At 44.7% G+C, this 23581-nt stretch overlaps 1 protein-coding gene across 2 annotated transcripts in view; it reads left to right on the plus strand.

The window, feature by feature from the left end:
• The first annotated feature begins 1885 nt into the window (after positions 1–1885).
• Positions 1886–23581, plus strand: part of DISP2 (dispatched RND transporter family member 2) — a 44885-nt gene continuing 23189 nt past the window's right edge. Inside the window, exons 1-2 of one of the 2 annotated variants that reach the window (XM_075927093.1) lie at positions 1886–1993; positions 20273–20725. In XM_075927093.1, coding sequence (XP_075783208.1) covers positions 20409–20725 — 317 coding nt within the window. In that variant the 5' untranslated portion in view covers positions 1886–1993; positions 20273–20408. Of the gene's footprint in view, positions 1994–3689; positions 3890–20272; positions 20726–23581 lie in introns of those variants that run through there. The other variant, XM_075927092.1, reaches the window with a different exon arrangement.

Genomic DNA, 23581 nt, shown 5'->3' on the forward strand with positions numbered 1-23581 from the left:
CAAACCTTGGACATGTGGTTTGGCTGAGATCCCATGGCGCACAGCCAAATATCTCAATGGCGAAGAGCAAAGGAAGAACAATGTGTGACTTCACACACAACTGTTCCAGCATTTGGATGTGTTACAACTGTTGTAAAAGGGACTTTGATATACATATGAACTAGTTAGTAGTAATGGTAGTAATATGGTCATGCCTATATGCCCCAATTGCCAATTGTGCTAGGTGGTATACAAACCCAAAGCAGGAAACTAACTATTCCTGGCCAAAGAGCTAAGGGAATCTAAAAGGGCCCTACACCCTAAACCTGGAAGTGTGCCGGGCGTCGGCCCTGGAGGAGGAGCATGGCAGCTTCTGTGCACCGCGGGAGGGGGAGTCGGCCCCTGGGTTTGGGTGGAAGGCGGGACTGCACTGTAGCTGCGGATTTAAAGGGGCCGTGACTTGGTTCTTTGCGTGCTGGGGTTTTTGTTTTTTTCGCTCAACCAAAATGTGTGTGTGGTTTGTTTGGGTTTTTTTGGTCAACAAAAAAATCCCAGCTGCCGGGGCCCCATCAAAATGGTTCGAATTGGGCCCCACACTTCCTAAAGCCGGCCCTGAAAGAGCTTATAGTGTAAATAGACAAGACTGACACAGGGAGGGAGGAAGAAAGTATCACTATCCCCATTATACAGATGGGGAACTGAGGCACAGAGAGTTTAAGTGACTTGTCCAAAATCACACAGACATTCTGTGGCACAACTGGGAATTGAGCCTAGATCTCTTGAAGCCAAGTCCACTGCCTTAACCACAAGACCTTACTTCTTCTCAGATAGGTACTACATATGACACTGAGGGTACGTCTAGACTACAGAGCTTTTCCAGGATACCTCTGCCACATCCAAAGAACATGTCCGCTTTTCTGAAAAAAATGTCTGAAAAGCAGACGCGTTTTGTCTGCATCCCTATAAACCTCGTTTTACGAGTTAGAAGGGATGTTCTGAAAGAGGTTTTTTTTCTGACATTTTGTCTGTGTAGACAGGCCAAATGTCGGAAAAGCCTCTTTTGGAAGAAAATCGGAAAAAGATACGTAAATTGAGGCTCACAATTTGTGTATTTTTTCCTACTTTTCTTTGTAGTGTAGACATAGCTTGAATTGCTCAAGCTACGTTGCTCAAATCAAGCAGGTAGAACAAGGAGAACTTGAAGTTACAATGTTACTAACCCAGCCCATAAAAACAAAGCCACAGAAATAGATTATAGTCTGCATGAAATTGCTAGCTATAAAAGTAACAACATATTTACAATGGGATCTGATGATTCCATTTCTCAATCTTTCTTTAGTATTCTATTGATTGTTTTATTTTATAGCACTAGGAGGAAGGAAAAAGGAAAGGAAATAGTAAGAAGAGTCTTCACCATCAAATAAATCCCACCCAATCTTTTCAGCAGACATGAAGTTTTAATTTTTCTCATTGGGCCACATAAGCTAGTCTTGATCTAATAACTGAAATGTATTTGATACTAATGAGCAAGCCCTTTGCTTGATGATAGCAGGGAAACACTTTCATAACTGATACTCAGTAAAGGTGATTCCTTCCCCAGTGTGTAGCTAGTACATCTCTACTTGGTCAGGGAATGTCTTGTTAGGGACACTGGTGGTCTTCATACTCAGTCTTTGGAATTCCACTTCCACTGGATTATAAAAGCACTTCATCCACTGCAAGAGAGAGTCCTCCTTTCTAGTATCCAGGAAAGGAATAGGCCTTTTTACACCCTCTAAAACATCTAGGGCATTAAGGCAGGAAGGACTTACTATAAGCAGCTAGTGGATTAGTGGGAGTTACCAAGATACTCAGCACAGTATTCAATTCCCTTTTTGCTTTTTTTTTTTCCTTCACAGCAATTGAAGGTAGGAAGATACCGTAGTCGTGCCTGCGCTCATGGGCATGAGAAAGGTCAAGGTCACTGCTATGAGAAAACCACAAGCAAGATCACTATCAAGAAAAAAATTCTGAGGTGAGCTGCTGCAAATGAATCTTCTGTTGTTGTCTAGTGAAGTTTTCCTTTCTCAGCCCAAACTGTGTTATGTGGCATTCATCTCACACGCTGCAGTACAAAGGCAGTCAGTTTTTTCTACCCATACATAAACATACTTATCAATATACTTTTGAGAAAGGGAAACATCCTGGTTATTCATAGTCTTTGTAACACAAATTATTACTGTGAATCCAGTTCAGACATTGTTTTAAAAGTAGCATCTATTTTCAGCAAACTTCTTCTCTTAAGCAGCACTAAAATTGTGCAGGTTAACACAGACACTTCAAACTTGAAAGGTGGGTTTAGTTAGTCAATTAGTTGATAAGCCAGGGAAAATGAGGGCGGAAGCGTAGTGGGGGGGAATAGAGTGTGAGATGGGAATCAGCTGATTCCTTGCTCGTGCCCAGTTCCCTGATATGCCTCTGCCTCCTCTGCCCCCTCCCTCCCGGGGAGATGATGCTTTTAAGTCAGCTCCCCCCCAGCACCAGCTCCTGCTCCCCCCCTTTGCTGCCTCTCTGATAGAGACAGCAAGGGTGGGGGGGAAGCAACTAGTCCAGTCAGTAGTCGGCTATCTGATAAACATATGCTTGTTGGGATAGTCAACTAGTTGCTTACATTCCTACTTCCCAAACCCCAGGGAGGGCCACTTTCACTGACTTAATTCCCAACACTCCTATTCTGCTCTTAAAATCAGCTACGGAGTCATTGATCAGAGGTAACCTCTCCCTAGACATCTACCTCCTAAAAACCTTATCTCCATAGAGCTGGAAAGTCTCAGAGGGGTAGCCATATTAATCCGTAACTAAAAAAACCATTGTTTTTTAAGTTGTTCTAGGTCTGGAAAGTTACCTACATGCATCCCCTTGCTAAGATCCTTGTAAAACACAGGCCTGCGGTCCTCTAAAAGCTCATGATACTCTATGGCTGTGTCTAGACTGGCAAGTTTTTCCGCAAAAGCAGCTGCTTTTGTGGAAAAACTTGCCAGCTGGCTACATTGGCCGCTTGAATATCTGCAAGAACACTGACAATCTCATGAAAGAAATCAGTGCTTCTTGCGGAAATACTATCCTGCTCCCGTTCAGGCAAAAGTCCTTTTGCGCAAAAGCTTTTGCGCAAAAGGGCCAATGTAGACAGCTCAGATTTATTTTGCGCAAAAAAGCCCCAATCACGAAAATGGCGAAAAAGCGTCCGTGCCAATCTAGACGCTCTTTTCCGTAAATGCTTTTAACAGAAAACTTTTCTGTTAAAAGCATTTGTGGAAAATCATGCCAGTCTAGACGTAGCCTATATATTTTGTTAATCTCTAAAGTGCCACAGGGCTACTGTTTTTAAAGTTACAGACTAACACGCTACTAGTCTGAGACGTAGGAACGTGGGAGGAGGGCGGCCTGAAGCCCAGCTAGCTCGTGCGGAAGTGTGTGCGCAGCGGAGGCGGCTGTGGCGAAGGCCGCGCTGTCTGTCTCTGGAGCAGGCCTACTTACCAGCTGGGCAAAGGGAAGGTCTCCATGTGGAGCTCGCTGCCCCACCCCTGTGCTGCCAGGGCCCCGGGGAGTAGCCGCCAGGGGCTTGCCAGTGCCCGCCGGCCCCGCCTCTTGGGGCCAGCGCCGGCAGCAGCGTGTTTCCAGTCCGTGGCCCCGCCCCGCTCCCGGCCCGGCTCCCGGGGCGCTGGCGCACGCGCTCTGCCCGAGGCTGGGCGGCTGGGCGGGGGGAGCGGCGTTCAGCACCGCCGAGCGGACAGCTCCTTCCCCCGGCGGCCAGACCTGCAGCAAGCCCGGCCGAGCCGCCCCTGGGCGCGGAGGCCATGGAGGGAGAGCCAGCAGCAGCCGAGGAGCGGGAGGAGGGGAGGCGTCGGGAGCAGGGGACCTGCTCGCCCAGGTATGACCCGCAGCAGCGCGTCCCTGGCCTCCCTCGCTTCGCCCGAGCCCCTTCGCCCGCGGCTCCCTTTCCGCTGCCCCGGCGCCAGCTCCAGCCCTGCGGCTGCCTCCACAGCCTCCTTTCCCAGCCTGTCCGAGGCGCCCGGGGACCCGCTGCCTCCCGCCAGCTCCTCCGCTTTCCTGGAGAGCGGTCCCGCCCTGCCTCCTCGGCTGTGTCCCCCCTGCCGCGGCTCATGCCACCTGCCCAGCGCGGGCCCGGTAGTGAGGGCTGCTGTCTGCCCTTCAGAGCCCAGGCGATCGGTGGTGGGGGAGGGAGCTTCCCACGGGGGCTGCCAGCCATCACACCCTCAGCTGGGTTCCCCCTGTCCCTTTCAGGCCGCGCTAAGGTGCAGCTGGGAGCGAGTGGCAAAAAGGGCGCGCAGCTGGTGGCTGGTGGCGAGCGAGCATAACCGCAGGCTCCAGCTGCGATGGGCTTTGATCATCCAGTAGCACCTCAAGAAGAGACCAGCGACTAAACGCAGGGCTTTCCAGTTCCATGGGGATGGGACTAACCCCGACTGTGTTTCCCGGGTGTTATCAAACAAGGCCCTCTGCACATCTGTCTCCAGATTGGTTTGGTCTTTATCCTAGAATTAAAACGACACACAGTGCCCTAGATCCCTGAAAAGAACTGCCTGGCCTCAGAAAGGATTTTCTCAAACGGTGCAATACATAATTTAGCTGCCTGGAGATTGCACAAACAAGGGAAATAGATTGAGTTGCAAAGAAATAATGAGCAGGGCTATTAAGGTGGGGTAGTACTGTACTGTTTCTGGGGATGACCTATCCTATAGTAACCACCTCATTTATAACAAGCAAGAGGGAATCAATTCATAATAGTTACAGATGTGTGAATGGTATTTTTCCCTGCTAGGCACAAGAGAATACAATTTAACCAGATATTACCCAAATGCTGAAAGATGGGCATAAGGGAAGACAGTGATGTGACATGGGAATTTAAAACATAAAAACATTAGGAATACCTACCTGTTTTATTAGACTGATTCTGCCTTTAAGTATGGAGACATACACATTGTGGGTTTGGATTTGGAGATAAATCTATACCAGAGTGACAGAGAGCTAATCAGATATTTTGCTGTCAAATGCTATTTATCTGTTTCCAAATGATTGTGGATACAAAACTGTGAGCCCCATGTATTAATATGGTCTGTATTTGCCTGAGCACATTATTTAGCTTCATTAATTATAAATTCTATAACAAAATATTATATAATGTTAAAGACATTATTCTTAGTACTTATTATGTGCTTCTCTTAAAATCTACAGTGTGCTAGGTGATGTACAAACACAAAAGAGGACACATTCCTTGCCTCCAAAGACTTTAATCACAGTCTAAACAAAAACTCTGCAGACTACAAAATCAGTTACTATGCATATATGCACAGTTACAATAATTTTTCTAAGAAACACAATAGGCATGTTATTATAGGGCAAAAGAAGCCCTAAATATTTAAACCGATTTTATTTGTTATTCAGAATGCATAGATCTTCCACATTATTTAGATTTTCTAATTGATCTGTGCATAGCAGAAAATCAAACTTAACTAAATATATTAATAGAGGCAAAGAATTTCACTTTTGCCTAATACAAATAATAAACTTTACATTAGTGCTGAGATTATTCAAACCTGCTTAAGGAAACTGGACAATCATAGATCCTTAGATAGCTTTGAAAATCTCAGGCAAGAAGTCTGCGTGTTTTGGTTAATAAAATACTCCTGTACTATTCTGAAAATGAACCTTTCCAATACCCATTTTACATCAGATTTTTGTTTTAGATCTTGGGAATCTGGTGACATAGTAATCCTTGCTCAGGGGAGCATCTCCACTGATATCAATAGGACTAAATGCATGAGTTATATGTGTGAGTAAAAATGGCTGGCAGAATCAGACTCCACTTGAACTCCACTCTTGTGGTTTGTAGTCTCATCATGCTCAGTTACAACAGAATTTATTGTAATAACGTTCAATTAACATTTGAATCCTTCCTTTAAAATCAACTATGCTATACCTTGAACCCATTGTCTCTTCTCCTGCTCTCTGTTACAAGAAAGATCAGCTTTTATCCACCTTTCTTATGGCAGTTTGTCCAGTATTTGAAGACCGGTATCATGTCCCCGCCACCCCAATCTCCTCTAAACCTACCCAGTTCTTTCAGCCTTTGCTCATATGCCTTGCATTCCATCCCTTTGATGATCTTTGTGACTCACTTCTGGATCCTTTACAGTTTTTCCACATCCTTTCTATACATTGGTGACTAAAACTGGACACAGTACTCTAGCTGAGGCCTGTTCCTCTGTTAATGCAATCTATTTTTTTTTTTAAAAAAGCATTGCATTGGTGACTCATGTTGAGGTTGTGATCCACTACAACTCCCAGATCCTTCTGTATAGTGCTACTATGAAGCCAATTATCCCTTATTTTGTAGTTCTAGATTTGGTTTTACTTCTCTAAGTGTAGCACCTTACATTTATTTTCATTGAATTTCATTTTGTTGTCTATAGCCCATTCAAGATTTCTCTGAATGTTGGCTCTATCTTTCTAAGTGTTGATAATCCTCCCTTGCTTTGTCTCAGCTGGAAAGATGATCAGTGTGCTGTCTGTTCCTTCATCCAGGTAATTAATAATGTTGTTAAATAACTCCAGACCCAGAATAGATTCCTATGGAACCCACTTGAGGCCTCCCTCCAATCTAATATATCATTAATGGTTTCAGAGAGGTAGCTGTGTTAGTCTGTTGCAGCAAAAACAAGGAGTCTCATATGCACATTTGACACCATCGGAATGGGTCTGTAAAGGGATTGGGAATGGCTAGCTCCTTACAATAAATAATTTTCCCTTTTGGGTATTTTCACCTTCTTATTACTGTTGGAAGTGGGCCACATCCACCCTGATTGAATTAGCCTCATTAACAGTGATGTAACACTCCCATCTCGTATGTGTTTCCCTGCCATCTGTTTCTTTCACTTCATGCATCAGAGAATTGAGCTGCATCCCATGAAATCTTATGCTCTAATAAATTTGATTGTTTTTAAGGTGCGACAGGACTCCATGTCTTTAATTGTTAATCCTGGGTTATGGTTGTTTAACCAATTATGAATCCACTTAATGGTAGTTCTGCCAAACCCATATTTTTCCAGCTTAGGGTACATCTACACTTGCTCCCTAGTTCAAATTAAGGATGCAAATTTAGGCGACCGAAATTGCTAATGAAGCGGGGATTTAAATATCCCACACTTCATTAGTATGATCTCGCCGGCGCGTTACTCCGCTGAACAGCTGTTTCAAAAGTGAAAGTGCGCGGGATGCGTTAGTTCGAACCAAACCCCTTGGTTTGAACTAACATTACTCCTCATTTTTTGAGGGATTTGGTTCGAACTAACACGGACCGGTGTGCACTTTCACTTTCAAAACAGCTGTTCAGCGGAGTAACGCGCTGGCGAGATCATGCTAATGAAGCGCGGGATATTTAAATCCCGTGCTTCATTAGCAATTTCAGTCACCTACATTTGCATCCCTAGTTTGAACTAGGGTGCAAGTGTAGACGTACCCTAACTTATTAGAACTGTGTCAAAAGCCTTGCTGAAGTCAGGTATATTACCCCATCCACCAAACAAGTTAACCCAGTGGTCTCCAACCTTTTGGGGCTGCCGGGCGCCCGGGGACAGGGCCATGCATGTGCCATGCACCCAAGGGAGGGGCCACGCATGCGCCACATGCCCAGGGCCAGTGCCGCGCATGCACCGCATGCCTGGTGCATGTGCCCCATGCCCAGGACACAAGAATGGCTTGGGCCAGCCCTGATCACTCGGCGGGTGCACATAAAAACCCCAGTGGGTGCCATGGCGCCCGCGGGCACTGCGTTGGGGACCACTGAGTTAACCTGTCAAAGAAAGAAATCAAACTGATTTGGCTTGATTTGTTCTTGGCAAATCCATGCTAGCTGCTATTGATTCCTCATGTCATTCCCCAGGTATTTGCAAACTGAATGTTTTATACATTACTAGCTTCCCAGGTACTGAAGTCAGGGTGACTGGTCTATAGTTCTTTGGCTCCTTTTCTCTCCTTTTTTAAAGATGGGCACTACATTAGCCCTTCTCCATTCTTCTGGGACATCTGTTATCCATGAGCTTATAATTATGCCAGCCAATGACACAAATATTTCTTCAGCTAATTCCTTCAGTATTCACCTTCTTGGGTGAATAATAGCCAGCCCTGGATTTCAAATATTTTGTTTATTACGTATATAGGTATATGTGTGTGTGAATAAAATTGCATCAGTAGCTATTTGGTAATCATCAAAAGAGAGGTATGGTAATGTTACACTTTTCTTGTCAGTGGAAAGTACAATACAGGAGGCAGACTTTTGCCATCTCATTAATTCTTCTTATTGCTTAACACACTCAACAGTCCCATTAAAAAAATGGCAAGTCTCCTCAAGCATAGATTCTTCTGCTATGATGAAAAAAAACTGCATTTTTTTTCAGTGTGTAAGGGTATGTCTACAGTAGCCTGTTTCTGGCTGCTTTCAGCTGTTCTGTGAACTCTCACTGTCTAAAATATGGTTCTTTTATCATGTTAAAAAAGTAAAATCAGAGAACTCATTCCCTCACAACCATTGTGTCACATTTCTATGTTTCCAGTGTCACATTCCTACTGCTCTCTGTCATTATATTATTATAAACCTCTCTTTAAATTCCCATTGTAGTGCCACATCTAGAAACTTCTGTTGTAAGTCTGAACAGAAATTATATCATGTCTAGACAGAAACTTGGCATATGGTACTAGGCCTTAGCCCAGGAGAGTTTTTTTTAATTTGAGGAAAACTGATATAAATCCATACTTTAAGAGAAGAAAAGCTCATTGCAAAAAACAATAATAACAACAACAACAATAATAATACACCAACACCCTGATTTTTTACTGTTTTTTTAATTTTGCAGGATTTAATCCTTACTATGAATGGGGGTCATTTGGGGGGAGAGGGGGATACAGATTGTCTCTTGCTTTTTTTATCTTGGTGTAAGGAAAAGGCTTTTTTCTATAGCCACATTGGAAGACCTAAAGCCTAATGCAGGACCGGTCAAAATATGGCCGTGGGGTCAGATCTAGCCCGCCAAGCCACTGGATCTGGCCTGCGGACCACCCTGCCGGGATCCTCAGGCATATAGCTGTCACGATTTAAAGTGCAGTTCCTGCGGCTCTCTGCTTTGCAGGCAGGGGAAGGCTTTGTGTGATCTTCTTGTTCCCAGCCCAATCCTCAGCTCCTATTGGCTGGAAACAACTAGCCAATAGGAGCTGAGAGATTGGCCTATGGGATGGGGGCAAAACAAACTTCTTCCTCCTCCCAGAGATGAGAGCCGCATGGAGGGAACAGCCTGCAGTTTCAAGTTCAATCTAGGGGGTTAGTGTAGACATACCCTTAGAGTATAGTGAAATCCAAATATTTTCAGAATGATTCTCATAGACCTACGTTACAGCTCTCCTTAAAAACACTGGATTTGTTCCCTCCTCCATTCCCTCCCCCTTTCCTTCCCCTGCTGTCTGTTTGAGCTTCATGCTCTCTCCCATTGCATGGCTCAGAGAGAAGCAAAATTCCAGAAATGCTGGAGAAATGGGGTTGCTGTGCAAAGAGTTGGTGGCTATGTGGTATAATTTCCCTGCCATACGAAGTTGCTCCTGCCACAAAGCCTGAGCCCAGTTCCATGTGCCTAGGGTGTAGTCAGCCAATGGGAAAGAATTGGGGACCAGCCAATTTACACAGCATTTTCCTAGCACTAACTCTTCTTCTACAGCTTTTACATTGTGACCACATCTACACTAGGGCTATGTCTAGACTGCAAGCCTCTTTCGAAAGAGAGCGTCTAGACTGCACGCGGAACTTTTGAAAGAGCAAGCCGCTTTTTCAAAAGAAAGCACCCAGTGAGTCTGGATGCTCTCTTTCGAAGAAGCCCTATTTACATTCAAGAACGCCTTCTTTCGAAAGAAGCACTTTCGAAAGAAGGCGTTCTTCCTCGTGCAATGAGGTTTACCGCCGTCGAAAGAAAAGCCGCGTTCTTTCGATTTAATTTAGAAAGAACGCGGCTGCAGTCTAGACGCAGGTGAAGTTTTTTCGGAAAAAGGCTACTTTTCCCGAAAAAACCCCTGAGTCTGGACACAGCCTAGGTGATTATTTAGAATTTATCAAGTTTGACTTCTGAGCACACGATTTTGCAAATTCCAAGGTCTGTATCCTTACTATGGGGAAGAATTGAATGTAATCCAAAGTAGCACATCCACATTAACAGAGCTTGCCTCGGACTCAGAGCCCCAGGAAGCACTCTGGGTAACTGTGGGAGGCCTCCCGGAGGCCAATTAGTTCAAATTAGCAGCACCAGAGTGTCTACACTAATGTTATTTTGAATGTACACGTTTGGGAATAGTGTTATTCCTTGTGAAAAGCAGGACTACAGAGTTCGAATTCCACAACCTTTATTCTGGAATAAAGGGCTTGATAGTGTGGATGCATTGCTTAGATGTGGGGTGGGGAACCTTTTTTGAGTCAGGGGCTGCTGACCCACAGAAAAATCAGTTGGGCTCAGGCTAATAGATTTTGTGTGCTCCAGCTCCTCGGAGGGGATGGGGGGAACAGCAGGAGGGCTGGAGCACCAGCGTGGGCTCCCCAATGCCAGGGGAAACCTTGAGCCTCAGGGGCCAGATCTATGCAAGCTTTAGGTTCCCTGCCCCTAGCTTAGATAATCAACTTTGGGGGGCTAATTTTGGACTAAGGTCCTACAGTAGACCAGGCCTGTGTGTGTGAGAGAGGCTGGGGGCCAGTCAAGGCCATGAAGCACCTGATCCAAATATACAGCCAGTCTTGGAATTTGATAGCATGGCACAGATCCAGACTCTGGATGCATATGGGCTAACATCTGTGGGCTTGACCCTCTGCTAAAACTATGTCTCATGGATCTTTGGTCCTACCTCCTTGCATAAGCCACACCTTCTGCTTGCTCTGCATCCTTATTGCTTTACCTTCCAAGATGTAGTAATGTAGCAAAAAGGAATCTTGTTAGGAGTCATTCATTGTTTAAGATTTCCTGCGCATTTTCTCATGGGAAGAGAAAGATACAGCTTTGTTCTTTTGCTGTGCTGATGCCTCAGGTGGTGCAAAATTTTGTCTGTGCTTGGACATCTTCTCAGGAGAGCAAAATAACAAAGTGCAGTTTCATAAATTTGATTTTAAATTGTCTAAACATCTTAGTGAAAGAGGAAACCTCCAGTGGAGACCAAATTTTCATAAGGCTACTGCTTCCCAGAGGATGGTAATTTAATCCAAACCAGCAGTTGTGCATAAGTAAGGGTCAGATAATGTCATGGAGGTCATGGATTACATTACTTCCAGAGACCTCCATGACATTTTCTGCGTCAGCCCCAGTGGAGGTCCTAGAGCTTTGAGCTGCCATGGGTGGAAGGGGCTTTTGCAGCTCTGAGCCACCATGGATAGTGGGTGGGACCTGGAGGTCTGAGCTGCCAGCAGAGTTGCCAACTTTCTGATTGTCAACCACGGAAATTCTTGCCAAGGCCACACCCCTTCCCCACCCATTCTCTGAGGTTCTGCCTCCTTTACCTCATCCCCCCTCCTTCCATCACTTGCTGTCCCCCATCCTCCCTCACTAGCTTATACTCACCAGGCTGAGGCAGGAGGTTGGGTGCAGCAGCAGATAAGGGCTCTGACTGGGAGTGTGGGCTCTGGACTGGGTTCAGGAAAGAGAGGTATGGAGTCCAGGAGGAGGCTCCAGGCTGGGCCCAAGGGGTTCAGAGTCCAGGAGGGGATAAGATCTGGGGCAGAGGGTTGGGGTGCAGAAGGTGGCGAGCGGTGTAGGCTACATGCAGTGCTGTTCCCAGGTAGCTCCTAGAAGCTGCTGCATGTCTCTGTGGCCCCTAGATGCTTCCTGGCCAATAGGAGCTGTGGGAGTAGTGCCTGCAGGTGGGACAACCTGCAGAGCTGCCTGGCTGCCTATGCGCCTAGGGACCGCAGGAACATGTCACCACTTCTGGAGCTGTGCAGAGCCAGGGCAGGCAGGGAGCCTAGTTTAGCCCTGCTGTGCCTCCAATCAGACTTTTGGCAGTCTGATCAGCAGTGCTGAGCGGAGCCACCTGAGTCCCTTTTCGACCAGGCATTCCGACTGTAACCTAGCAATCCTAGCTGCCAGCCCTGGAGCTCTGAGCCAGCTTCTGAGGGAGGCAAACATGATAAGGAACACAACCAGCAGTGGTGGAGAACCAGACCAGTTAATTTCAATCTGGTCCTTTCTCTCTGCCTCCCTCTCCTCTCTTTGTCACTGGGTTACATCCAGCTAGGTTTGACAAAACGAGGCTATGAGGTCACCACTGTAGGCTGCTACCTTTCTATGTGTGAGAGAACATTCCTGCCCACAGTCCCCAAACTGTTGAATATATGTCATCACCCTAATTGGAAATGATCTTCCAGAAGATGGTCTTCTTTCAGTGTCATTAGCTTCTTATCCAGTATCATTAAAGCATGTGTGCAGATGATTCATAAATGCACCAATCTAGCCAGTCCTCCCCCCCAATAAACAAACACCACAAACTCCTTCATCCTCTTTTCTTTAATATGATTAGAGGGTTCTGTCAATGCAGCAAAATAATAGTGTTATAGCCTGGTAGAGGCAGACAAACATGAGCCTGTCTATGTCTCTGGCAAGGACTGCAGTACATAAAACAGTAAGGCTTCCAGATCCACAGCTAATTGGGATTGTAGACTCTGCAGACTTCAAAGCCTATACTGGTGATTACCAAACCCACTATTATCCAAAAGCTTCAGGTTTTCCTTAAAACTTTTGGATAACCAAGCTGACACTATAATTAAGTTGGAAAGGATACAGCATAGAGCAGTTAAGATGGTGAATGAAAATTAGGTGCTTATACTGTATATGATATATGATTGACAGAACTGCAGTTATTTAGTCATGAGCCATGATTAACAGGTGACTTAAGGGAAAGATTTAAATTAGCTCAAGTTGTTATAAACTATGAAGTTCTTGGTCAGGTCAAAGTCAAACATATCAGCTGGGAAGGAACATATGGAGGGAGAATTTAAAGTGACATTATTTTTCAGGCAGGATGGTGAACAGGGAGATCAGAAGTGTTTTGAGTCAAGAATATTCATGTATTTAAGCAACAATTGGATGCAACTGAATAAATGATTATCTGTCTATTTCTATGCTCTGTCATTTTTGCTTCACTGCGTATGTTTCCCCCATCTCCCCAGTTGGATTCACAGGGTTGTGCATGAGAATTTTTTTCTCCTCCAGTAATAAAGACAGACACGGCAAAGTAGATGTTCAGCCACTCTAGATACGAAAAGCCAATGGACAGTTTCTGGTCCTGGTGCACTAACACCAGCTGTTTAAAAAACGAAAAATTGTATTTTAGATGGATGTATAATATTTTGAAAAATCCAAATATCTCATAGAAGTGAGATCACCAAAACGTGTTGGGGACAACTTCTTGTTTCAGAAGGTGGAGGCAGCCATTTTATACCTGATTCTGGATATCAGTGAGGAAGTGGTTGCAAATCTTAAGGTAGAAGGCAGCTGACAGTGATCATGAAATGACAGATTTCATGGTTGCATGTAAAGGAAGAAGTGAGAGCAACGGAATAAGGGCAATGAACTGCAACAAAGCAAAGTCTGACAAGCTCAGACAATAAGTAACTATAGTCCCATTGGAAGAAAGTCTAAGGGGAAAAGGAGTTCAGGAGAGCTGGCTGTTTCTAAAAGAGAAAATTTTTATAAACAAAATGACACAATGACACAATGTGAAGGAAAGCTAGGAAGATTAATCCAAAGGAATTATAGCTCCATTAGTAGCTTTTTAATTACCTAAAACTCAAAAGTGAATCATACAAAGTATGGCCACATGGACAAATTGTTAAGGATGAATACAAAAGAACAATACAAGCATGTAGGGACAAAATCAGAAAAGTTAAGGCACAAAACGAGTTACTTTGTGAGACATAATAGGCAATAAAGAGAGGTTCTATAGATACATTAGGAGCAGCAGAAAGATAAAGGAAAGTGGAGGCCCACTATTTAGTAGCGAGTAAGAGCTAATTATAGATGACATCAAGAAGGCTGAGGTAGGTAATGCATATTTTGTTTCTGTCTTCACTAAAAAAGTGAAGATGCTTAACACAATATTAACAAGGGGAAAGAAACATAAGCCATAATAGGGGAAAAAAAGTTAAAGACAATTTTGACAAAGTTAGCTGTATTTAAGTAGTTATCTTTGAGTGTTTGTGGAGGACAAGTGAGGCTCTACAGATTGAAGAAGGGCAAACATAGTAGGGATGTTAAAGTGCATTTATTTAGATATCTCAGGCAGCAGCATGGGGGGGAGGAGAAGGAACAAGTAGGAGCTGGTGCTCCCAGAGCCACCTGCTACTCCCCCCGATATAGAGGTCTGCCCTGTCTGATATAGAGGCATCAGCACAGAGGAGGAGGTAGCGGCTCTGCAGGAGCTGGTATGCACAGGGAGATGGCTTAAAAGCTGGCTTCCTGCACATACTGGCCCCTGCTTGCCTTCCCTCCACACTGTCTCTGTATAAAAGGCAGCAGCGGGAGAAGCTGCATGTAACTGTGTACATATGTGTACATTTTTACATCCCTAAAACATAGTATCTGTCTTTAAAAAGAGGAACAGAGAGGATCCTAGAGAATTAAAGACTATTCAATACCCAGAAGGATGCTGGAACAAATTATTAAACAAGTACTTTAAAAGCAGCTAGAGGATAAGAAATAGTCAACATTGATTTATCAAGAGCAAATCATACCAAACCAACCTAATTACCTTCTCTGACAGGATTACTGAACGGGTGGATGAGGAGAAGCAGTAGACATGCTGTGTGTTGATTTTAGTAGGGTTTTTGACAGTCCACATGATGTTCTCATAAACTGAGAAAAGAAATCTGGATGAAATAACTATAATTTCAACTAGTTGAAAGACCTCCTCAGAGAATATTTATTAATTGTTCACTGTAAGTTAAAGGAGATGTCAGCAGAGTCCTACGAAGGTCTGTCCTGAGTCTAGTACTATTTAATATTTTCATTAATGACCTGCATAATGGAGTGGAGAGTACACTTATAAAATGTGTGCAGGACACCAAGTTCAGAGGAATTGCAAATTCTTTGTAGGACAGGATTAGAATTCAAAGTGGCCTGGAAAAATATGATATTTGCTATGAAATCAATAAGATAAAATTGTTTAGGATGAGTGCAAAGTACTGCTCTTAGGAATTACAAATCAAATGTAAAGTGGGAAGTAACTGGCTAGGCAATAGTATGGTAGAAAAGGATCTCAGGGTAATAGTGGATCACAAACTGAATAGGAGATACCAATGTGATGCAGTGGTGAAAAACGTTACAATTATTCTGTGGTGTATTAACAGGAATGTCTTGTGTAAGACGCGGAAGATCGTTGTTACTCAGCACTGGTGGGAACTCTGCTGGAGAACTGTGCAAAGGCACAGAAATCTTTTGTGCAAAGGCACATCAGTATAGACGCTCTCTTGCGCAAATAGTTTTAATGGAAAAACTTTTCAGTTAAAAGTATTTGCGCAAAATCATGCTAGTGTAGACGCAGCCCTAGAGTAGGAAAAAGTCACTGGGGTATACTGGAAGGGTACATGTCAAAGTCAATTTAAGATACACAATTCGGCTACATTAATTGTGTAACAGAAGTTGAAGTAGCTTAATTTGGCTTTTGGCACTGTCTACACTAAAGGAAGTGGAAAGAAGAACACTCTTCCTTTGACTTGTGAGAGTAGGATTACCTGCATCAACCGGAGTGCCCCTCACTTCAAATTAACTGTCTTAACTAGACTGCTACTTCGAACCCTGGACAATTCACAGCAATAACTTCTATTTTCCTCTGTAGTGTAGATGCACCCTTAGTGTGTTTCAGACAAGACCGCTATATAATAAGAAGACAGAAGTAAAGATTAAGTAAGCATTTTTCATGTTTTCTGTCCCACAGGATTATATACTCTCATTCATCTGCATGCACTTCAGCTGCCCATCACTATGTTAGGGACAATCTTGTTGACTGCTACAGGCATTACTTTAGCAAGGGTTCAATAAGTCCAGGCAAGATCTTAAAATACATTCCACAAACATCCAATTTGTGGTGGCATGTTTTGCATTCCTATAGTCCAATAGAAAACTCATACTCTTGTGTTGTAAGCTGCCTTTATCTAGACCCATAGTACAAATCACTTGCATAAATGTCTGGATAAGTCTTCCCACTCATCCATTTGTGGCAGAATGGTAAGTAGCTGATATGACATATTTGATATGTTTTCAGGCAAACAGCTAGAACTCTTCAGATGTGAATTGAGTTCTTGTGTCACTGAACGCTGAAAGAGTGTGCCACTCTTTAGGAACTTCTGACCTTGGAAACAAGTGTTTTAACCCTTCTAACATCTGCAGTGATTTAGTTGAATTCATATAGCATACTTCAGGCCATTCAGAGAGGTTACTTACTGCAATCAAAAAATGTCCCATAAATGGGCTAGCATAATGCATCCCAAGTTTGGCCACTCTCAAGTATGCAAAGGAATATGTTTAGGCATGTGTTGTGTTTTCTAAAGAAAATGGATATTGTTTTGCCATTTCCTCTACTTGTAAATCATTTCCCTAGACACCACACAATTCTGGACAAGGACTTTTGTTTTTACAATTCTCAAATGGCCAATCCTTTAATTTCTGGAGTAAATGTGACCTGAACTTCACAACAGTCTGCTTATGCCTGATAAACAAATTTGCACATTTGTTGATACTTTTGAACTCAATACCATAACAGTGAATGCCAAAGAACATACCCCACCTATGTAATTGTGCTGCAGCAGCCATTAGTAATACTCTTTGGGTTAAAAATTGAGACTAGAAGTTGATTATCCATAACTAGAGTACATTGTTGCCAATAGTGATACTGATGAAACTTTTCCCCCAGACTAACTTCAGAGCTTCTCTTTTGAGTTGCATTCTGCTGAGGTAATATAGATCTAGAAACAAAAGCAATGGGCCTTTGAGTATGAAAAAAGAAGCAAAGATCCATTATAGAGTGTAAGAAGCTTTTCAGGGCTTTGGAGGCACTGTACAGACAAATGCCATTTCTGTCCATTGTGAAACAGTTAATTTGTGAGATGTAACATTGTTGCTGTGTTAAGCAATAACTGACCTTTCCACGAAAAGAAAGTAATTGTGATACTTTTTGTGGTTGGGATGCTTTAGGGATAGCTTCAGCGATCTCTTGTCATTTATGAAATCCATCTTTGTCAATGATATGACTATAGTACCTAACTGAGTCTTTGAAAATTCACCTTTTCCTTATTTGCTCTAAGCCCAGACAGTTTCACAAGTGCCTCCTAAAGGTCTTCAAGGTGCTCTTCATCACTGACTCCCATAATACGTATATTATCCAAGTAACACTGAATGCCAGGAATACCCTTTAATTTCTGATCCGTGGTTTGCTGCCAAACTGCAGGTGCTATTCCAAATATTTGCCCAGGGGTCTAATATTCAAACCTTTTCAAACCAAAGAGCCAAATTACATAAAAATTCAGAACAAGTGGTCAACAAGAGCCAGTATAAGAATGCCCATTTGCATGACTGAAAATATACAACTTAACATTATTGATAATTGACATAATGATTAATAATATCATAAATGAAATGTACTCACAGACTTTATTTGATAGAACTTCTGCTGCTGCTAGGGGAACAATTTGTGGATGTAGGGTGCAGGAGTCAGGGTTGGTGTGAATGAGGAGCTCAGGGCAGAGGGTTGGGGTGTGTGGGAGGTGCAGGAGGCAGGGTGCAGGGTAGGGATGTAACAGTGTAGACGATTAACTGATAAGCAAAAGCTTATAAGTTAATACTATAGTATAGACTACATGCATTCTCCTCCCCCCAGCCAGTAAGTTTTTTAGCAGGCTAGCCAGCAGGCAGCTCAGTCCTGGCTCGCGCTGGGTCCAGGACCTACCTCCGCTGCAGCTCTGCACTTAAAGTGTATTAGGAATCAGATGGGCAGGCAAATCTGGCTCAGTTCCAGCTCGTGCTGGGACTAGGAGCTCAGCCCCATCCCTGGACAGGGGCTGCTGCCACCTTGCAATGCTGCCTCTGCGACAGGCAGCTGGTCGGCAAGGGGAACTGTTTTTTAAACGGCTCCCCTCATAAACCAGCTCCTGCCTGGCACCCCATGCTGCTGCCTCTGTTATAGAGACAGCAGCGCAGAATGGCAGGAAGCTCCTTGGGAGTGGGACCACAGCGCACTGGCTGCTGGCCCCTCCCCTGGAGTCTATAAAATAGTTGAGTAACCGATAAGAATTCATGAGGTTACTCGACTATTCAATTAACTGATATTTAACATCCCTAGTGCTGGGGGTGGGAAACAGAGTATGTGAGGGGGCCCTGAAGCCAGATTACTTTACATGGCTGGGGCTGGGCTGCTGCACCCAGGCAACAGTGACTGGATAAGGAGCTGGGCCAAGATTGCTGCAGCTGGATTGTGGCCTCCCCTATTAACCATGCTGCAGCAGGAGGAGGGCCACCGCCAGCCTATCCTGCGGCCAGATGGAGGCCAGACCGCTGGGCCTGTCCTAGGATCAGGGCCAGGGATAGGATGATGCAGCCAGATGGAGACTGGGCCCTGACTGGGGCCTTGTTGGCCTGGCTTCATTTTAAATAAAGTAAAATATTATATCCAACACAAAGGTTTCAACATTTTCTTTATTTATGGCACAGGTGGGGAACCTTTCTAGGGTTGAGGGCCACTGACCCACAGAAAAATCAGTTGGGGATCACACAAGTGAGAAACAAAACAAAAAAACCCACCCTCCAAAACCCCCAACCTTCATTGATGTGGTCCCCGACTGAAACCTCACTTCCCTGGTACTCCAACCTCATGGTGGGGGGACTGGGAGGACTGAGGTTCAAAGCCTCAGGTCAGATTAATACTTCCAGGGTAAGTGGATTTTATGGACCCTCCTAGGCTACGGGTGGGGCCAGAAATGAGGGGTTCAGTGTGCAGGACAGGGCTGCCAGTGAGAGGGATAGGAGTTCAAAATCTGGGCAGAAGGTGGGGTACAGGAGGGAGTGAGGGGGCAAGGTTTGGATGGGAACTAGGGTACAGGAATAGATGGAGGGTAGGATGTCTAGCCAGGGGGAGGGCAGAATCAAAGGAGAGTACAGGAGTGGGCTGGGAGTATGGTAAGGGGGAGGGTGCAGGAGCAGGCTGAAGAGAGGTGTCTTACCAGGGGGAAGGGTGCAGGAGCAGGCTAGAGGCAGGGTGTCTAGCCAGTGGGGAGGTGGCAGAAGCAGGCTGGGGGTAGGTGTCTGGCTGGGGAAAGGGGTAAGGAGCAGGGGAGGGTGCAGGAGCAGGCTGGGGGTGTGGGGTCTCAGCGGGGGAGGGTGTGTGTGAGGAGACTGGGGGTACAGGGGCTGGGCATGAGGGGCTTGGGGGCCCTTACTTGTTTTCACGCCATGTGCCACTCCCAGGCATCAGGGGCTTTCACCTGAATCCAGCTCAGATGTCTTTCTTTAAAAAAATTTAGAGTCATTAGCTTAACCACAAAAGATGGACTTGATACAGCACTTGCTGGGTGCAGTTCTTTGGCTATGCAGGGCTGTCCATAGGCATATGCAGCATATACAGCAGCGTAGGGCACCACTGGTGCCCAAAACTGAGTGGTGATCTAGGCAGCTGCATGCTGTGTATGTCTAGGGCCATTGCTGGAATGGGACAGCAAGGTGTGGGCAGTGCCAGCTTCGTAGCCAGCCTCATCCCCTGGTCCCTCTAGATCCACCCAGCTGCCACTTCCTGGCTTTTTCCTCTTAGGCCAGTAGGGGGAACTGATGCCTATCTCCAGCCAGCTGTGTGGCTGCTCCCTTCTCTGCCTCCAGCTCAGAGTTTGCACCACTCCCCACCTGGCACTTCCCACTTGCTCCCCTGACAGCCTCCCTGCCCTACTCCTGCCCTCCACAGGCCTGCCCCTCACAGCTCCTGCCTCCATGTCTTCACAGCTCTAAGTGCAGCCCCCCCCCCATGAAACAGAAAGGGTGCAGATGATTGGGCTGCGTAGGGCACCAGGAATCATAAGGACGGCCCTGGAACTATGTTATGTGGGATTTGACCTCAAATGGTCCCCTCTGACTTGAAAATCTATTAATCTCTCAAAATCATTAGACTGGGAGTTGTGATCCCATGCAGGGCCTTTCCACCACGATAGCACATGATAAAATTGTTCCATGTTTTCTCACAGAGGGAAAGTTAACCCTGAACCTTGCCAAACCTGTCTTAATGTGCCAGAGATCAGGAAGACTGAACCAAGCCATGGTGGAACTGCCTGGGAAAGAGTCTGCCCAGTCCATCGGTGCCCTATCCCTGCATCTCCCAGCATGGTGAGAGGTCATCTGCCTTCTTCCAGCCGCATGCTTGGACCAATCTCTGTTCACTCCAATGGTCAGGTGCCATCCAGCTCCCAGGACTCACATCAACATGACCTATATTACCATTGCAACCAGCAAGAGTCCAGAGACAGCTACGCCTTGCCTCCACTTCCAGGGCATGGAGAGAGGGCCACTTTGTGCTCCCACCATTCTAGTGTGGATTCTTTACCAGCTACCCATCACGAAACCTCTGAAAGTCAATGGAAACAGTGGTCACATGACAAGCAGCAGTCACGACCAGTGCAGCACCACATTGTAACGGTCAGGTAAGCCAAAGTCTATGTACATCACTGAGGGTGTGTCTAGACTACATGGCTCCGTCGACAGAGCCACATAGATTAGTTTACTAGACATAGGAAAATGAAGCGGCGATTTAAATAATCGCCACTTCATCTACATCAAAATGGCCACCGTGCTGTGCTGATCAGCTGTTTGGCGGCACAGCACGGTAGTCTGGACATGCCACGGTCAACAAGGGAAGCCTTTGTCGACCGCTCCAGTAAACCTCATTTCACGAGGCATAACAGAGCGGTCAACAAGGGCTTCCCTTGTTGACCGCAGCGTGTCCAGACTACCGTGCTGTGCCACCAAACAGCTGATCGGCACAGCGTGGGGGCCATTTTGATGTAAATGTAGCAGTGATTATTTGAATCGCCGCTTCATTTTCCTATGTCTAGTAAACTCATCTACATGACTCCGTCGACAGAGCCATGTAGTCTAAACATACCCAGAGTTATTCACAATTAGAGTTGGACAACATTTTCTCCTAAAACTTTTTGTTGAAAAAAGCAAATTCGGTGACATCAAAATATTTCACAAACTGATATCAATTTAATTGAATTGTTTCAATTGAAGGGAAAAACCCTAACAATTCTGAAAAATCAAAAATGTTTTGTTTGACATTTTCTAAATAAAGCATTGCAATTTTTTTACAAGCTGACTTTTCATTTTGAAATTTTCTTTAATTTTATTTTCACAGAATTAAAACTGTTAAAAATTGATTGAAATCTAACCAAACATTTCCTTTCAGGTCAAATGAAAAATGCAGTTAAACCCAAACCAATGTTTTTCTTACTTTCAATTTGCTAAAAATTTCAAAACACTTTCATGTTGATCTGAAACAATTGGTTTCCCAGTTTTTCAAGCTTGCCAGTAAAACAAACTACCTATTATTTGCACAGCTCTTCTCTCAATCTTTCTTAGAGTTTTGTGGTGTGCTGGGAAGGGAAACTGTTGTATCAGAGAGGTGATGCAGCTGGAGATGGGAACCAGGGCTCTACCAGCTCCTCTTCTGCTTTGGGGCAGTAAGCATCCCCACAGCACATGGAGTGAGTAGTGCTACGGTCTGTGGCCCTTGCATAGGACATACAAGCAGTTCCTAGCCCCTGCCCCACCCAGATTCACCACATACTTTGGGTATGTCTACACTACCACCCTAGTTCAAACTAGGGTGGTAATGTAGGCAACCAGAGTTGCAAATGAAGCCCAGGATTTGAATTTCCTGGGCTTCATTTGCATAAAGCCAGGTGCCGCCATTTTTAAATGTCCGCTAGTGCGGACTCCGTGCTGCGCGGCTACACGCGGCACGGACTAGGTAGTTCGGACTAAGCTTCCTAGTCCGAACTACCATTACTCCTCGTCCGAACTACCTAGTCCGTGCTGCGTGTAGCCGTGTGGCATGGAGTCCGCACTAGCGGACATTTAAAAATGGCAGCGCCCGGCTTTATGCAAATGAAGCCCGGGAAATTCAAATCCCAGGCTTCATTTGCAACTCCAGTTGCCTACATTACCACCCTAGTTCGAACTAGGGTGGTAGTGTAGCCATACCCTTTGATTCTAATAAGACTCATTAGTCATTACATAAAGCCAGCATTCCTCAAACTGAGATCAAGACATTTAATCTAATCAAGCTCATATTTTACAGTTTCCATATTTTCTTCTGGTATATCTTAAGAAGCACCCCAACACTCTTTGGTTCTTAAGTATTTCAGTGCATTTCATCCTGTGCAGCTATCAGTGTTAGAAAATCCAAACAGCTGCCAGGGTTTCCTTTCTGGTAGAAGGAATATTCCCTTAGAACAGGGGTGCCAGGACACAGCAGGTTACAGGCTCTCTTGAGGTATGGATATAGTCACAAAAACCATTGTAAAAACATATACACAGTGAGCCATTATTTTAAAATAACATTGAGATGGAGGACTTCTTACTCCAACTCCGGTAACCCTCATTTTACAAGGAGTAAGGGAAGTTGAAGGAAGAATGTTCTTCCTTTGACTTCCTGCTGTGTAGACAGCACCAAAAGCCAAATTAAGCTATTTGAACTTCAGCTATGCAATTGATGTGGCTGAAGTGGCTTATCTTAATTCGACTTTAGCCCTGCTGTGTAGATGTGCCCTCTGAGTAAGAACTAAACTAGGACTGAAAGCTTCTGCCTGGGTTGTGTAAGTGGAGGCTGAGAAAAACGCTAACACTAGCTGCCAATGGCATTGTTCCTGAGACAAGCATGTCTCTGGGGGCACGTCTAGACTACCCTCAGCTTCTGAAAGAAGTTATACAAATTTGGTGCAAATTTGCGTATCTTCTTCTGATCCCTTTTTCAGAAGAGTTTTTTTCTTTAAAAAAAAGCAGTCTAGATGGGGTTTTTCATGCAACCCCTCTCTCCTTTTTTGAAAGAACCCTGTAAACCTCATTTTTTGGAGCAAATTTGCATATCTTCTTTCGGAAGCCAAGGGTAGTCTAGACGTGCCCTGGAAGTGCTGTGAGAGTAGACAGAGGAGTGCTACATCGCTTAACAGGGTGCAGTATACATCCTCCAATACTCTGCACCCAGTGCTGCCACTCTCTGCTTCACATGGATTTTTAGGACCAATTATCATACTAAAGTTCTCAAGCCCTTTAATATGGTGACAGGCACCTTAGAAGACCCTAACAGAGGTAGATTAGATAATGCTGAATCTATCCCTGCACTCTGGTATGGGGTTAGGCACATTCTAGCCCTTTATTTTCTTGAGCTATATCTAGTAACATAAAAATAAAGTCTATGTTTTCCTCTGTTTGCACTGTAGAGCCTCACAGCTATCAGAGAGACTAGGCTACTATTTTAGCTCATACACCTGCAACAA

The sequence above is a fragment of the Pelodiscus sinensis genome, chromosome 4 (assembly GCF_049634645.1).
Source record: "Pelodiscus sinensis isolate JC-2024 chromosome 4, ASM4963464v1, whole genome shotgun sequence".
Classification (NCBI taxonomy): Eukaryota; Metazoa; Chordata; order Testudines; family Trionychidae; genus Pelodiscus; species Pelodiscus sinensis.